General features: G+C 38.8%; 1 protein-coding gene across 6 annotated transcripts in view; it reads right to left on the reverse strand.

The window, feature by feature from the left end:
* Positions 1 to 16917, reverse strand: part of LOC107744369 (transcriptional enhancer factor TEF-5-like) — a 38571-nt gene that overhangs the window by 9330 nt on the left and 12324 nt on the right. For 2 of the 6 annotated variants that reach the window (XM_016557981.1, XM_016557977.1), the window contains exons 3-6: positions 13384 to 13635; positions 5032 to 5096; positions 4806 to 4868; positions 2453 to 2464 (exon numbers count right to left, since the gene is read on the reverse strand). In XM_016557981.1, coding sequence (XP_016413467.1) covers positions 2453 to 2464; positions 4806 to 4868; positions 5032 to 5096; positions 13384 to 13507 — 264 coding nt within the window. In that variant the 5' untranslated portion in view covers positions 13508 to 13635. Of the gene's footprint in view, positions 1 to 2452; positions 2465 to 4633; positions 4697 to 4805; positions 4869 to 5031; positions 5097 to 13383; positions 13636 to 16917 lie in introns of all 6 variants that reach the window. The other 4 variants (XM_016557982.1, XM_016557980.1, XM_016557978.1 and 1 more) reach the window with 3 other exon arrangements.

Below are 16917 nucleotides of genomic sequence, written 5' to 3' on the forward strand. Positions count from 1 at the left end.
CATTTGTGACCCTGGAGCACAAAAGCAGTCTTAAGTCGCTGGGGTATATTTGTTGCAATAGCCAAAAATACAACCTGGTCTCGTAGCAAAAATACATTGTATGGGTCAAAATTATAGATTTTTATTTTATGCCAAAAATCATTAGGATATTAAGTAAAGATCATGTTCCATGAAGATATTTTGTAAATTTCCTACTGTAAATATATTAAAACTTAATTTTTGATTAGTAGCATGCATTGCTAAGAACTTCATTTGGCCAACTTTAAAGGCGATTTTCTCAATATTTTGATTTTTTTGCACCCTCAGATTCCAGATTCATCAATGGAAAGCTTATTTATTCAGCTTTCAGACGATGTATATGACGATGTATGATTTTGTGGTCCAGGGTCACATATGCATTTAAAAACAAATGACAAATCATCCATTGTCTAGAACGAGCAAACACAATCATTGAGGTACTGAATTTCACCATCATCATGTTGTGAATTATAATGATTGTTGTTTTACATCATTAATAAAGTCATTATTCTCGTTTGGTGTAAACAGACACATTTGAATCTATTCTTTCCATTGTAAACATTAAAATAAAACAAGAAAAAGAACATTATACATTAAAATCAATCATTTAAAAAGTTGCAACATTTGATTGAGGAGTACATTTCAAGCTTTGGCAATATAATGTTTCCAGAATCCTGAGAAGATTAAATAAACCTAATATAACCCAGGCATCATCCATACACGGTGATCCATATTACAGTTTCTAAATGTTATTATCTTTGGATTTTTTAATTTCTTTGTAATCCCAACATCTGGAACATTAAGTCTGGCCGTCAAATTATGCACAATAAAAGTGTTTTAAGTTCAAATTTGATTTCTAGTTGAGTTTAAAAGAATAGTTTACCCAAAAATGAAAATTAGCTGAAAATTTAATCTCCCTCAGTCCAGCCAAGATGTAGATGAGTTTGTTTCTTCATCAGAACAGATTTGGTGAATGTAGCATTCCATCACTTGCTCACCAATGGATCCTCTGCAGTGAATGGGTGCCGTCAGAATGAGAGTCCAAACAGCTGATAAAAACATCACAATAAACCACAAGTCCATCAGTCAATGTCTTGTGAAGCCAAAAGCTGTGTGTTTGGAAGAAACAGATCCTTCGTTAAGAAGTTTTAACTTTAAACCATCACTTATGGCTGAAATATGAGCCCCATCTTTAATATTGCTTTCTCCATTGAAAAAGTCACCTTGTCTGAATCAGGAGAGAAATATGCACAAATCAAGAACCATTTCAAACAAAAACAAAAAACAGATCAAAACAGTTCTAAACAAATGTGTTGATACGGTATATATTGATGTGAGAGGACAACGGGATGGAAGCGTTATTATGGGTTATGAACTCATATTTTGACCAGAAACAACAGATGTAAGTTAAAACGCCTTAATGAAGGATTTGTTTCTTACAAACAGGTAGCTGTTTGCTTCAAAAGACATCAATTGATGGACTGGTGTGGTGTGGATTACTTGTGGATTATTGTGATGTTTTTATCAGCTGTTTGGACTCTCATTCTGACGGCACCCATTCACTGCAGAGCATCCACTGGTGAGCAAGTGATGTCATGCAAGATTTGTTCCCATGAATAAACAAACTCATCTAAATTGTGGATGGTCTGAGGGTGAGTACATTTTCAGCAAATTTTCATTTGAACTAGTCCGCTGCCTTGCGAACACTATCATTATGTAGAAGTTTCAATAATTAGTTACTGAACATGCAGACATGTCTTTAAGCCTTTTAAAATCATGTTTAATAAGAGTCTCTGAATTACAGTTACAATAAGAAGAGGAAAAAGGCAAAAGCAATACAGGTATCTGAAAGATATCAATTATTAGGCAGCCAAAAGCTGAAAAAAAAAAGCAAAAGCAACATACTGGCCAGGGATGTCAAACAAACACACACGTTTTTGAACTACATTCCAGTTTTGTCTTCAAGCTCACCAGTCATTCACCAAATCTGGTCAAGCTCCCTCTTAAAGGATATTAAATTATGCCCCACAAATGAAAGCAGAAATGAACTATACGTTTGGCATGACATTCCAGTTTTCCAGAGGCTGAGCGTGTAGCACATCACCATGCATCACAATAAATGAACGTGGATAATAAAAAGACTTGCAGCTAACTCGGAAGCATGACCACAATAAGTGGTGTTGTTTAACAAATCATAGCCTGTATGATCTGCAGTACATCACAAAACAGAGGGACGACATGGAAACTTTAGAGAGCAAAATGGCCAGGCACATTATTGACACAAGAATTATGAGCAATCTATGCACACCGCAGCAGGGCCAGAGAAGAGGACTTTATAATGGCCGTGTAAGCTGAACCTGTGCAGGACAGCCAAGCAAAGCGAAGCAAAAATAAAAAGTCAACAATAATTTGCACAATTCAAATCCACACTTACCAAGTTCATTGCCTGAATCAAAAGAAAGAAAGACCATTAGTACAATATTTTGAGAGCAATTTTACTAAACCTTTTGTCTCTGACAGCAAAGTTTTGAATGTATGCTAACTACATGAAAGTCCATTCTATTCTAAAGCTTATCAAATTATTTTCTAGACCTTAAAATTGCTTGTAAGTGTGAAAAAGTTTAAGAAAAATATGCGCCTATGAACAGCTTGTCAGGCAGAAATTGTCATACTTTGTGCAAAAAATGTGCCACATACTTTAAGTCCATTTGTTCAATGTTTTTACAACATACCTGAACAAAAAATAGTTAAACACTAAAAATAAAAATAATGTGCATTTTTGAAAATAACTTAATTCTGTCTTGTAGTTCATGGATATATTGGCAGGGGGCGCCAAACACTACAATCTAAAATGATCAAAAATACTGCATCGCTATTAATGCAATTGCTACATTTTAATGTTAAAGGGTTAGTTCACCCAAAAATGAAAATTCTGTCATTAATTACTCACCCTCATGTCGTTCCAAACCCGTAAGACCTACGTTCATCTTCGGAACACATGTTCCCAAACGTAGCAAGGACATCGGTAAAACAGTCCATGTGACATCAGTGGCTCAACTTCAGTTTTGCGAAGCTACGGGAATACTTTTTGAGCGCAAAGAAAACAAAAATAACAATTAATTTCACAGTTCTTCTCCCCTGAGTTACGTCTCCCGCCATTTTGGAGAGTACCCAGGGGTGTAATCGACGTAAGCAGCGTTGTTTACATTCGGGGGAGAAAGCGCGCGCATGAACGTAATCTGTGTAATCAGTGTTGTTTACGCTTATGGGAAAGCGTGCGTATGCACGGTGATACTCTCTAAAATGGCAGAAGACGTAACTCGGGGGAGAATTGTTGAAAAAATTGTTATATTTGTTTTCTTTGCGCTCAAAAAGTATTCTCGTAGCTTCTCAAAACTTGAGCCACTGATGTCACATGGACTATTTTATCGATGTCCTTACTACATTTCTGGACCTGGGAACATTTCAGTTGCGTTGCTGTCTATGCAGGTGTCTTGTAGTTCATGAATATATTGGCAGGGGGCGCCAAACATTACAATCTAAAATAATCAAAAATACTGCATCGCTATTAATGCAAATGCTATATTTTAATGTTAAAGGGGTCATATGATGCGATTTCAATTTTTCCTTTCTCTTTGGAGTGTTACAACACTGGATAGCTGGCCAATCACAGCACACCTCGCTTTTTCAGACCGATGAGCTTTGTAAAAATCGTTTCAGAAAGGCGGGGCATAGAGGAGAAACAATGTACAGTATGTGGAAAATAGTGTTTTTTTAACCTTAAACCGCATAAACACATTTCATTACACCAAATACACCAAATAATGTTCTTTTTAGCAGCATCATGTGACCCCTTTAAGAATTCATTGCTTACGCAAATTATATTTATGTAACTGTAATCTAACTCACTTATCCTCAGTGTAAGGCAAAAACATTTCAAAATAAAACAAAAATAGTCCAGTATTTTATTCTAACTTTGTGCAATCCTGATTAAAATCACTTTATACACAATTTAAATTTACACATTTTAAAAATGTTAAGTTATCCTTTAAACAAAGGATTTTTACCATAGACCAACTATATTACATATTCTCTCTATTCACACACACACACAGACAGATAATATTAATAAGATTTAATTTAATTTCAACAAATATGTTTACGTCTCGGCCAGACTCATAAAATAATCTGCATTTGAAAAGCCATACTTGTCGAACGCTAATTCTCATTACAGTATTGTGACATCCAGCAGTTTCTCAGACAGACTTTACCAATCAAAACTGAGTCTTGGTGACACACACATGGAGTCTGGATCCAAGGAAAGGAAGGTTGAAGAAACAGTGAGCTTCAGGAAAGCCAACAGGCAAAGATCTCAGCCATTCATGCACCTTCAGCCTCGACGACAATCAGCAGCGCCAAACACAAAGCACTACACTACATGACACAGGTTTCCGTAGCACTTCCAACTTTGTTTTTTTGCCAAATATTGATGCAAGCACTCATTCCTCGAGATTTTATTCAGCCAATAGATAACGGGAACTTCTAGCGATCTCTCATTGGTTTTTGCAAAGGCAAATGCTGTTAAGCCCCGCCCCACCCGCAGGAAAGCGCATACCTTCAGCTTTGACTGTATCTCGCGAGATTTTCTCCGGGCAAGAACCTGCAAATGGCTAGAAACCTGCAGAACAGAAAAGCCAAAGAGGAGGAAAAGAAAAAGAAAAGGAGGAGGAGGAGAAAGAGAGAGAAGCCGTAACCAAAGAGGGAAAAGATCCGCGTTTCCAACCTACCTTTATACCTGCTTGATACTCTCGAACTTTCTTCCGCGCTAACACCTGTATGTGACTAGATACCTGAAGAATTTTGAGATAGTTTAACAAAATACACATGCACACAGTCAGGAATATTTCACCTACTGAACTGAAAACTGATATTAAAGTTGTTGTTATGCAAACAAATATTTAGTGCAATCAATAGTATATATATATATATATATATATGAAGTGCATTAAATACCTGTTTTCTTGTGCGGGTTTTGCCTGTTCTCAGCTTGATGTATCTGGCAATAAGCTCATTGCGACCTGAGAAGAAAGAACAGTTTCTGTAAGTTTCACATAGACCAAAAGGTGGCGACAAAAGCAATGAAAGAGAAGCACGCGTCTCTCAACAACACTGGCAGAACTCCTGAGACTGAAACCACAAATAGAAAAACGAATAAAGTAAATTTTGGCTTTATATACTAGATTTGCCATCATATTTTCAATTCAATGCCAATTAATATTTCACAGCAGCAGTATTCAAATGTTAAAAGAAAAATAAACTTATGACAATGATAAATGTGTTAGATTTCTCTGAAAACATGACTTTATTTCTTCTAAAGTAAATGTATTGTTTTAAGGATGTTTACTGGAAAAAAATTCTAATTAAGAAAAAAAAAAATCAGTGTGAATGTCCCATGCTTTATATTTGCTATTTTTTGTAATATAAAGCAGTAATTTAAGTAGTTTTAATTTACCGTGAAACTCCTGAAGGAACCTATGGCTTAAAAACACTAACTTCTATTAACTATTTATTTAAATACTGACCATTTACCTACATATAAAATAAATAATGCCTATAAATAAAAATAATAATAAAAATACTAGAAAAATATATTTCTACTTAATATCTATGTAATTGAGAAATGTTAATAATCAAGTATTATTTAATACCGGTAATAGAAGTTTAGTAATTAGAATTAAAACTTGGTAACCATGAACTACAGGAAAACCCGGCAGTTCTTAAAAGCTGAAGAATTCCAAAGGAACTCCGTTATTTTTACAGGAAAATACAAAAGTATATCGTTTACATTTAGCGCATCAATTATACATGTTATGCAAGACTCTCGCTCGCTCTCGCTCTTTGCGTGTGTGAGAGAAAGCGACGGCGAGTCGTGCGCCTTCACACTAGAGTTTACGTTGTGCCAAATACACAAACACAGGTGCGCTGCGCATCCGTTCAAATGAACTGAAAAATATCACGGATCGCTTGCTTGAGAGTAGGGATCTGAAGCGCTCAGTCAGAGTGTTCTGTGAGTGAAAATATATCTGTGCTAATCATATACTCAGCCTCCAACTCACACACTGGCGAGTAAAATCTGAGAATTTATTAGCCATTGGCTAATATTAGACATCATTTAGTCGCCCAGAGTGAATATTTAGTCGCATATGCGAGTGATTTACTCGCAATGTAGAGGGTTGTCACTAAAGACAAAAACCTGTCCTGAAATTTGAATGCATGGGGCATTCGGCGCCCCCTTCAGGAAGACAACTTCAAGTTTGTTATCAAACTATTTTAGCTAGCGACATTTGCCGACCATTGATTAGCAGTCTTAGAAGTATTTGCAACGCTGAGTTCAAGTAGAATATGAATGCAAAAAAAATTGTGATAAAGTTTAAAATATAATTAGTGAGATTTAAAAGCACATTGTGAGAAATAAAGTCACAACTTTTATACATATCAAATTTTCAGAATGAATAAAGTTGCAATTAAGAGTATTAAAGCTGAAGGTTAAAATTAGTTTTGTTTTTTAGTTTTTACTCTGAGGCCGAAATGGTCTTCCACAGCAGAGAGACCACTGCACTGATTTGAGTTTTGTTTCTGCACACCCTTCCCCTGACACACCCTTTCTCTCCCTCGCTCTCTCTCCGAGCCTCCGCATTCCTCGCATTCCACTGCGCCTGTGACATCTGCCCCACACAACTTGATTTGATGAGGGCAACAGCCTGGAGCATGCGTTCAGAGAGCGAGAGAACGGCCCGAAAAAGCGAGGAGGAGAGAGAGAGAGAGAGAGAGAGAGAGAGAGAGAGAGAGAAACAAAGAGCTTTGCTGTTTCTGCCAACAACTGGCAGCTGAAGATCCCGTCTTACCAAACGGACACCCACACACACCTGCCACGAACCGTCCTGGCAGGAGGCAAAGAATAACACGGACTCCCTGTGTCCCATATTCCCACCTCCCAGCTCTGATTCCCTCGTTGAGCTTCTTCTCAACCTTTGCTCTTAGAGCGTGTCTGTAAAGGAAGCTCAAGCAGGAGTGTTTTGGTTCAGGAATAACACCTGAAAACTTTTTGGGATGATTAAACCTCCTAGCCGGTCACCGGAAGGTTGCTGGATCAATTCCTGCAAGGAATGGACTGTGATCCACTAACCAAACCACAATCAACACTTACTTATACAACACAAACTTATCTTGTCCTTCAAATGCCTTTCATGCTCTGCTAAGATGGTTTACCAGAACGTGCTGTTGAACAGAAACGAGACTCAAGGTGGATCAGAAGGGTGGATGGTACTTGGCTCTATCCTCAGAGTGCAGGGCAATTTTGCAAGCCTCTATTCCCGTTGAAGCACAGGTGGAAAATATCTTGAAGCTGTAACTACTATGAAACCAGACAGACGGCATTTCTGCCATTCAATTGGGCTGTAAATCAACCAGGCAAAGCCAAGACGCTGAGAAGCGGAGATGAGGGAAGGCCTGGTAGAATCAGAAGTTTTGTGAAAAATTTTGTAAATTTCAGTTTTGGCTTGACATTTGGCATGCAACATATACAGATTAGAGCCCGACCGATATGGGTTTTTTTGAGGGCCGATACCGATATTAGGGAGTAAAAAAAAGGCAGATATCGATATACCGGCCAATATTCTGTGTGTATATTATAGTGCATTATAGTCAAAATTTTGTACACTTTCCCATTCGTGTGTCCAAACTTTTGACTGGTACTATATATAGAATACAGTATATACATAAACAGAATATATATATACGTAAACACATTTTTTGCAATGATCACTCAAATGTGGTGATCAAAATGACGTGACAAAGATATGTAATGGAGGCAGGGCATTTAACAATTTAACAAACTTTATTATCCAAAATGAGTCTGACATCAGTGCACTGAACAGTAAAGTTGAAGTTTATTCAACTTTATTTTAATTCAATTCCATTCAACTTTATTCAGTTTATTTCACTTGGGAACATTCATTCACGGATTTCACACAGACTAAACTTACTAGAGAAGTGTGAAATAATATACCTCTGTAAATAAATACAACTTAAATTCACTTCTTGTGAACTTTAATGCCCTTTGAATATAACGTGTACGTTCCCTTGGAACTGGAATCATGACGGAATATCATGTGAAGTCCACTTCGCAGGGCACTTACGGTCGAATAAGACAACGCTTGAATGCTGCTGCCTGAACAAGAGACCTCCTTACTGAAGTGAAAGTGTTGGCTGGTGTCACTATCTCGCGAACGCGGCGGCGGATCTCCACCAAATTCGGGGAATCCCTTCAGCTCGAGGAGCCCTCTCGAACGCTGCCCTCCGCGCGTCAGTAGCCCACCAGGATCGCCAGATCAGTCGGCACCCGACCGCCCGTAACTCCCGGACCCCCGGGGCTATCGACGCGGGGGTGGTCTCATTCGAGACGTACACTCGATTCGGTATTCGAGAGGGTTCCTCAAGCTGAAGAGATCCCCCGAATTTGGTGTGAATCCCCCACGCCGTTACGGAGATATGGCCGTTCAAATTTTCAATGGTATTCTATACACTTAAGCTTTAAAGCATTTCATCCAGGTCGCCAGTAGCAAACAATGGAGCTCTGCTGGACAAACTATGTAATTACACCATTTAATTTGCGTTTTATGTTCTGTAAAAAATTTTCATATCGGTGGCATATCTGCGGCATATTTGCCGATACCGATATATCTGCGACAGGCTCATATCGGATATATTGGTCGGGTTCTAATACAGATGTCAGGTGTGTGTGTTCTCCAATGGATCAAGAGAACTTAGTTCACTTATCAAATTCATTTCTTTTGAATGCAACTGTATATCTCACAACTGTGACCTCAAATCTTCATTTATTTCTTGAGACGTAAACAGGCTCTCGCAATGAGAGATCCAAAAAATATAAAGGTGCAATTCTGCAATATAGTCGCCATTACAAGAAACAGTCACTTTTACGAGAAACAAGTCGCTATTGGGAGATGTAAGGTCTCAAATACAACTGCAAAACTCAAGTTAACCTCTTGGAGCCATTTCCTGCTGGAAGGTTGAAAAAAATGAAAATTCATTCAAAGCATAACAACTCATAAAAGTTGTCTGTGCAACACACTTATTTCCACCCAACAATGTTGGTGTAATAAAAAAAAGAGGTGGCTCTGCACTTCACATTGCACTGCAGGTTTTTCAGGCCCGATCCAAGCGGTGTTAACAGGGCCAGAGCAGACAGCGTTCCCGAGGCCTCACATCAGCGGTGGTATTATGAGCGCTGTCGTCATTCTCCTCGTGAGTGGGCTCCTTCAGTGGCAGATGACTACATGTAAATGGATAAGGTGTTTATAGTCACAGGAGAGAGCAGGCTCTCCATGAGGTCGGCATTCGCTTTGCTGGAGATGGCAATGAGTGTCAATGACTTGCTTGGATTTGTTTAAAACTTGATTTATTAATAAATCCAATTTGTGGCATTTCACTTTATTGGCACAGTGACTGCGGCTAAGTGAACTGAAATGCTTAACATGTCAAATCATCTCACAAACCAGCTTTCACTGGAAATAAACCACTAAACCTGTGGCGTATGAGTCATACATACCATGAATGACAACCGATATAAAACAGAACCAAGGATACCACCATAAGGCCACATGGTTTCAAGGGAATCCCTCAATAAAAAAAGACAGATACACAACCGATATCAGGCATAAGCTTCCAGAAAATGCCAACAATGTCCTATCAACAATGTCAATATTCCAGTATTTTCTTATCAGCCAGTCACGGCATCTGAAACACGCCTTTGAAGCGTCCTTCTGACTTCATAGTGAGTCAGTAAGTATGTTTAGATTTACGGTAAGAGGAGGATAAAGCCTGAATGATGTAATCCCAGACTAAAGAAGAGACTCTGGAGGCTTGCAAGATCTAGTGTGCTGCCTTGTCGTCTACAGCCAACACAGGCAGCCGCACCTTCTAAGGCAGGATGAAACGGATTGAATTGCTCTATAAATGCCAGCTCCTTTGTTGACGCATGCTACATAAAAGAAAGTCCTTGCATAGAGTCTACAAGAGATGCAACTAACACTCACAGTTGATTCTAACAGACAGATGTTTGCGTGTTGCTAAACTAGGGAAAACCTCTATTAAAGTGCAAAAAATACGCAGTGCACACAAATATTGAAAGCGATTTCAAAGATTTCATAGATTGAGTAGTTTTCCCATTTATACTTTCATAGCTCTGCTTAAACTTGACATTTCCCTCAACTCGGACCCTGTCCCAAATGACACGCTCGAGATTACCAATCCACACTGGCTCTGATTTGGCAAAAGGCCACCCTTAGCCAAAAGCGACCACCCTTAAGAATTATAAAATGACAAATGGGAGACCCTAAAGCAATGGTGACAAATCCTGCTCTTTACTGGAAGAATACTGGAAGTTTCCAGTATTCCTTAAGACTAGTCATTAGTTGGTTCAGGTGTGTTTAATTAGAACTGGAGCTAAACTCTGCAGGATAGTGGCCCTCCAGGAGCAGAACTGGCATTTCTGACCTACCGAATTGGACAAGTCTATGAAAGGTTTGTCGAAATGCATTCAGGGACTACCCTCGAATATGGCCAAAACAAAGGATGTTACATGGTTGCATTGTTTTGTTGGCTACTGTTAGATATCTCTGCACTGGGAGCATGCCTATGACACCTACAAATGCTGTCTAGGTAGGAAGCACACACTTTGGAGCTCTATGAAACAGCAGCCAGGGGACTCTGATTGATATATAATCAGTAGAGTCCCTCAGCAGTGACTTAAACCGTAGGCATGTGGAAACTGCGCGATTTCCAGTTTCTGTGAATGAATTTCCTGAGTAGCCTGTATAAAAGCAAGGAACGTCCGTGATATGGCGTATACGTCTTCTGAATTGATCAAACCGAAATTAAACGTTTTGAATTAAAAGAAATTTTTTTAGAGCACTGCACAAGAAAGAAGAATGCATATATGAACACAACAGTTGCGTTTAACATAGGGTTCTTCAAGGAAAAGACAACTGCAACCCTAAAAGAACCTCAACGTTTCTTCACCAACGCTGGGTTGTGTTCAGGACGCTTTCTGTCAGTTTGCCTTGCTTTCTCCCAGTCTGGTTTGTATCTCGAGGCTTGGCTTGATAATTCAAACCAGCACTTGGGTTTTGCCTTGTCTGTTTCTCTGAGGAGAAGAAAGGCGAGCATACAGTTTGAGGAGGAGGGGACCAAAGCTAAACACCTGGACCCTCCCAATCCAGCCAAACTGGAGTGTCCATCTGCAAATTATGAATGCACTGAAAAAGAGACGTATCGCTCAAGTCAAGAGTTAAACCGGATTTGGTCATTTTTGCAATTTAACAAATCGCAGCAACAGATTCGCTCATTGTGTCCCACTAACTTACTGATACAGCTGTTTTGTAGTCCGTATATTAATAAATTCGAATTAGTTTTAGACTAGAAATACACTCGACACAAGTGCATGGTCCCACTTAACATGCTTTCTTGACGTGTCAACTACGTCCTCAATAGGGGCGATAACGTTACCTTCAAAGGTCTGAGTCATTATTCAGGTAGATATCTATAGTTTAACCAACTTGCAAAGCAAGATTATCTTTGATATGTTGTTTTGAAGACAGAAAACTGACAATAGAAATAGAAAACACATCTCTTTGGCCAAGCATTCAAATAATGCATATCATAATCTTGTACTGCAGTTATATCTGATCAAATGCACATTATTATTCTTTAGCTTGGGTTAAACAAATAAATTTTGCTTGGTTGGAACAGCAAACGTACTCAAATGGCCTCTAAAGTCCAACATTGAGAACGCATCACGTTATTAGACATTTTGTAATGCAACAATATTTAAAAGTCCGATAAAAAGTCTGCATTCACAAATTCTTATCCTCATGTTGTTAGTCTAATGAGAGTTTAACGCTTTAACACTGGAAATACTACTTTGCACCTGGAGTTATTAAAGTGCTGTGCCTCAGGGGCAGACCTACCTTGTTCAGGAGGAAGAACTAGTAAGAAAAAAAAGGAGTACAAGAAAATGGAGGCGGGAGGGTGAGTGAGATCTTGTGGGGGAACAAACCTTGATTGAGCAAGACAAACAGAGCTGGTTTTGCCACTTTTCAACTGGGTGAGAGGGAGGCAGAAGAAAAAAAAAAAAAAGACAACTCTCTCACAGGGCTGGGAAAAACAAGATCTGCTAATGATCAGAGATGATAAATACAACCAGTTTCAGGGCAAACGCAAAAAAGATAGGAGGGGGCAGCAAGCAAGCAGGAACAGAGAAGCGACAGAAATAGCGATGTCTATGTCTTCTGTCGGGCCTGTAGTCCACAGAGGTGCTCTGGGACAAGTGTAGGCCTGTTTTATGTGCTCTGAAAAAACACAACTGCTGGCTAAGACATGCATGTTTGTGTGTTTTTAAGGTACTTGGGTGTTTTAGAAAACAAGAACCTCCGTTTATCGAACAAAACCGAACACCTACATCATAATACGAAGCCACTGACGGCTGCTAGTGAATGGCTATTTGAGCATGACTAAATACGAGATTACATAAGAGAGCAGATGGCGTATGAGCATGAGACTTTTTATGATGCTTCATGAATGCGTACGCATGCATGGATTTATACGATGGTTTGCACAAAGGGATCCTCGAGTGGATCGTGTATGTGGATGAAAGCGTGTCGGATACAACAACCCGGCTCTATCAGCCCATTACCTCCCACCCTCTTATCTTTTCTCTAGTTTCCATCCCTCCTTTCGCCACCCCTCCCATAAGCCCTTCTATCTAGAAACACTTGTCTTGCAACCATCACAAAAACTGACTGCAGCGATACAATCTCAGCAGTTGAACCGTGTGTGTTTTTAAGACTCTCTTCAATTGAGGAGTACAGTGGGAAGTTCCTGCAAAATTCAGTTTGGGTGGCAGAAGTTTTAAAGCCAAAAATGACTTCCCTCATATTAAATACATCAATTTGTTAGCTAAAAGCTACGTCATGATGACTGGGCTACCCAGTACAACAAAAACACAGTTCACACTGGCAGTGATTCATTTTAAATGAGCATTTACAATTTTGAGGCGACATGAACAGGGCTGCAACAACCAATCAGTACAATCAAGTATGTTCTTACGCTTTTTAAAATTCAGATTCAATTTGCCTGTTGATTGAAGGACAATGTTGGGTCGGATGTGGAATAACAATAAGACAGGAAATTAAATTTGTGAGATCATATTAACCAGTTACCAAAATAAATGACAGTTGTATTGCAACTTCCCCTTCGGCACATGAACGCACTTGCAAGCTCACTTACCGTACATCTTGCCCTCGTCCGACAGGATGATCTTGCGACGGCCACAGGGTGGATATATAGCCAGTGCCTCCTGAAAGCTCTGCTCGATGTCGGGGCTCCACACGCCCTCGGCGTCTCCGTCCATGGCCTTGTCCAGCTCATCACCCCCATCCTCCAGCCCCTGCTCCGGGCTGCCGTTGGCACTCCACTTGTTGGACGCAATGGTGCCGGCTCCTACCGGGCCCTGCCACGAGCCCCCACGCTACGCAAGTACTGCGAGAAAGAAACAAGGAAAGAGAGGCAGAGAGAAAGAGAACGTTAGTTTATTGTGGACATAAAGATTAAGCAAATAAATCCCCTTTCAAAACCGCTCCCTTTAGTCGTACGCACCCACAATTTTGGGCACCGGTTGAAGACAACAGCAACTGTGACTCTTATTACCATTTCCTCTTCTCAAAAGCTTCCAAAACGACAAATGAATTTTAGACATTATATAAAGCTCCATTTAAAAGGATTAGATAATTAGGACTAGCCTGCAAAAATGCTTGTGGTCGGGAGCGCGCGGTCCAATGTGGCCGTCTAAATGTCTGAAAATGGTTAAGGGATCTTAAGTGTTTTTCAGGCTGCCTCTTTTTCGCATGGTATTGTTCATGAGGATCGGGTCCCGGGAGTCACTGGTGTGCCCACATATTTCATTCTTTTATTTCACTTTCTGCTGACGTTGACGAAAAAACGCAGCTTGGGTAAATACGGCCGACTCCGATTGAGACCTTCCTTTGGGGATATTCAAACACTCTGGTTACACGCACACTGAAAGAATAAGCTTGACTTGGCAGCCCGATGACACAGAATGAGCAAAACAACAGTGCGGAGAGCGTTGGAATATGTGAGCGCGCGGCCTAATTACTTTTCGACATTGCAGGCTTCAGACTTCATCGCGATCTAATGCTGCAGAGAGGACACTTAGCGATACATTTCCAAATTGCATTTGCCTCTCAGGTGACAAGCAACACCGTTCATCCCGTGCAATCAGGACGGCTGCAGTCACAGGATGTTCCAGAGAAGTTACAGAGTGTCTAATGCTGCAGTAGAACCAACATTTGGAACAATTACGCATTAGTTTCTCAAATATACACTCAATATCCTTTACAGACTTGTTTGTATCGGTCACACACTGCAGACCTTTAACCTCAAGCATGAGCTACACTGCATTATAATACAAAACAGTCAAAATTGAGTTATAAAAGACTATGATCTAGAATTAAAGCGAAGCGTGGAAAAACTTGGTGCCACAATGTTAGGGTGTTGTAGGTGATTCACAGTGTGCTTGCTAAGGTGATACGAGTAGTGCATACTTTTATGGAATAAACATTCATTTTGTATTTGGATAGTATTTGTATATTTTTTAGCAGGGTTGAATTTACACCTTGTGTAAATATCTAGTGTGGTAGGAAAAAGGTGTAAAATGCAAATCACTAATTACATGTTACATGATGGGTTGCATTAACTGAAACATTTCCGTCATTTAATTTTTTTTTTTACAAAACCCTCAGTAAAGCAAAAAGGAGAAAAGGTCTCTTTGGGAAGAAAAATGAGAGAAATACACTGCAAATGCAATTAAAAGAAATAATTCGATAAATAATGAGATGTTGATTAAAACTGTAGAGAAGCTGTTATTTTATCATTTACACACTACTATAGCATTTATAAAATTTTTGAATTAAATTTTATTTTTAATATTTTCAGTGTTCATTTTAATTTTAGCTTAAAAGGATAGTTCACTCAAAAATGAAAATTACCCCATGATTTACTCACCCTCAAGCCATCCTAGGTAGGGCTGCGCAATAAAATGGTAACGAATTGTCGCAATATAATTTTCATTGACAAAACGATAACAGGAGTTCGATAAATGTACGATACAATGTTAATGTGCCAAAGTGGAACGAAACAGTGCTGCTCATTTGAACCGTGCCACAAGAAGCATTTATCGGCTCGACTCAAGAGTTCAAATGGCAGCGCAGCGTGAGCTCACTAGAGCAGATGCGTTATTCGCTGATCAGTCTCAGTCACACGACACTAAACAGCGCTGTGAGATCCAGTGTGAAGCGCTTGAATTCACGAAGAACACAAATGATTCAGTGATTTAAACAAGTTTAAAGCCAGACGAAACAGGAGAAACACTGCGCGCAAAGATACAGTCAGAAGGCTTTTCAATCTACAAATTGCCATTATTTACCATGGATTTACTGTACTAACAACTGCACCATGGTATTGTGGGAGAAATGTGAGATACTCATATCGAATTTTATTATGTTATTAATGTTTTATTATGTTATTAATGTAGACATGTATTAAATGTATTAAAGGAGTAATGGAATGTAATTAAAGTAATTTTTGTGATTAAGTGATTAGCGGTTGTGCATTTATACTAAATGTATTTAAACTGCTGTTTTTCATACAAATATCTAGAAACCGTATTTTTACCATGGTAAATGTATGCTACTATGGAAGATCAATGGTTAATTATAATAAAACTCAAACAGTCAGAATAATTAAATTACACCATATAAAAATAAGGTTGTTACAATTTTTACAGATGTTACCGTTTTTGATCATGAACATAAATTTACATCTGCATCCTAACTCAAGCTACTGTCAAATGCGCATTTCTAAGAGACAAAAAAAAAAAAAAAAAGGTAATATTAATATTGCAGCCTTTACTGCAAACTGTGCTGAAGATGCCCGTCATCAAAGTCAGGAACACAAACCTGTTTCATGAATTGAAACAATATCACTCAGAGCATGCAGAAACTAAGAGATTAATTTTCCTAATAAGATACTTATTTTGTTAAGGAACATGACTGGAAAAGTGTAAAGAATTCAAAAACCTGAAGTGTTTGTCATGTTCTGACCATAAAGAGTAGTTTAAAACCACAATTAACCTTTTGCTTTCTACAACTTTCACTTAGGAGAAGAAAATCTGCTTTTAAACTTCAAAGAAATAACGATTTTAATGTATCGTGATAATTATCGATATCGACTGATGAGAAAAAATGTTATCGTGATCATTTTTTTGGCCAATTCGCCCAGCCCTACTCTACACATCTATATGCTGTGATTTCTGCCATGTCACCAAACAAAATCACATAATGCAAGGTAACACAAACAAGCAAACTTTGAGTAAAAAGGCATGACTGCATGCTCTGAAAAAGCTCTCCATTTAGTGTGTGTGTGTGTGTGTGTGTGTGTGTGTGTGCTTAAGGAACATGACTGGAAAAGTGTAAAGAATTCAAAAACCTGAAGTGTTTGTCATGTTCTGACCATAAAGAGTAGTTTAAAACCACAATTAACCTTTTGCTTTCTACAACTTTCACTTAGGAGAAGAAAATCTGCTTTTAAACTTCAAAGAAATAACGATTTTAATGTATCGTGATAATTATCGATATCGACTGATGAGAAAAAATGTTATCGTGATCATTTTTTTGGCCAATTCGCCCAGCCCTACTCTACACATCTATATGCTGTGATTTCTGCCATGTCACCAAACAAAATCAC

Source organism: Sinocyclocheilus rhinocerous, unplaced genomic scaffold, assembly GCF_001515625.1.
Source record: "Sinocyclocheilus rhinocerous isolate Xijiao unplaced genomic scaffold, SAMN03320098_v1.1 scaffold1488, whole genome shotgun sequence".
NCBI classification, from domain to species: Eukaryota; Metazoa; Chordata; class Actinopteri; order Cypriniformes; family Cyprinidae; genus Sinocyclocheilus; species Sinocyclocheilus rhinocerous.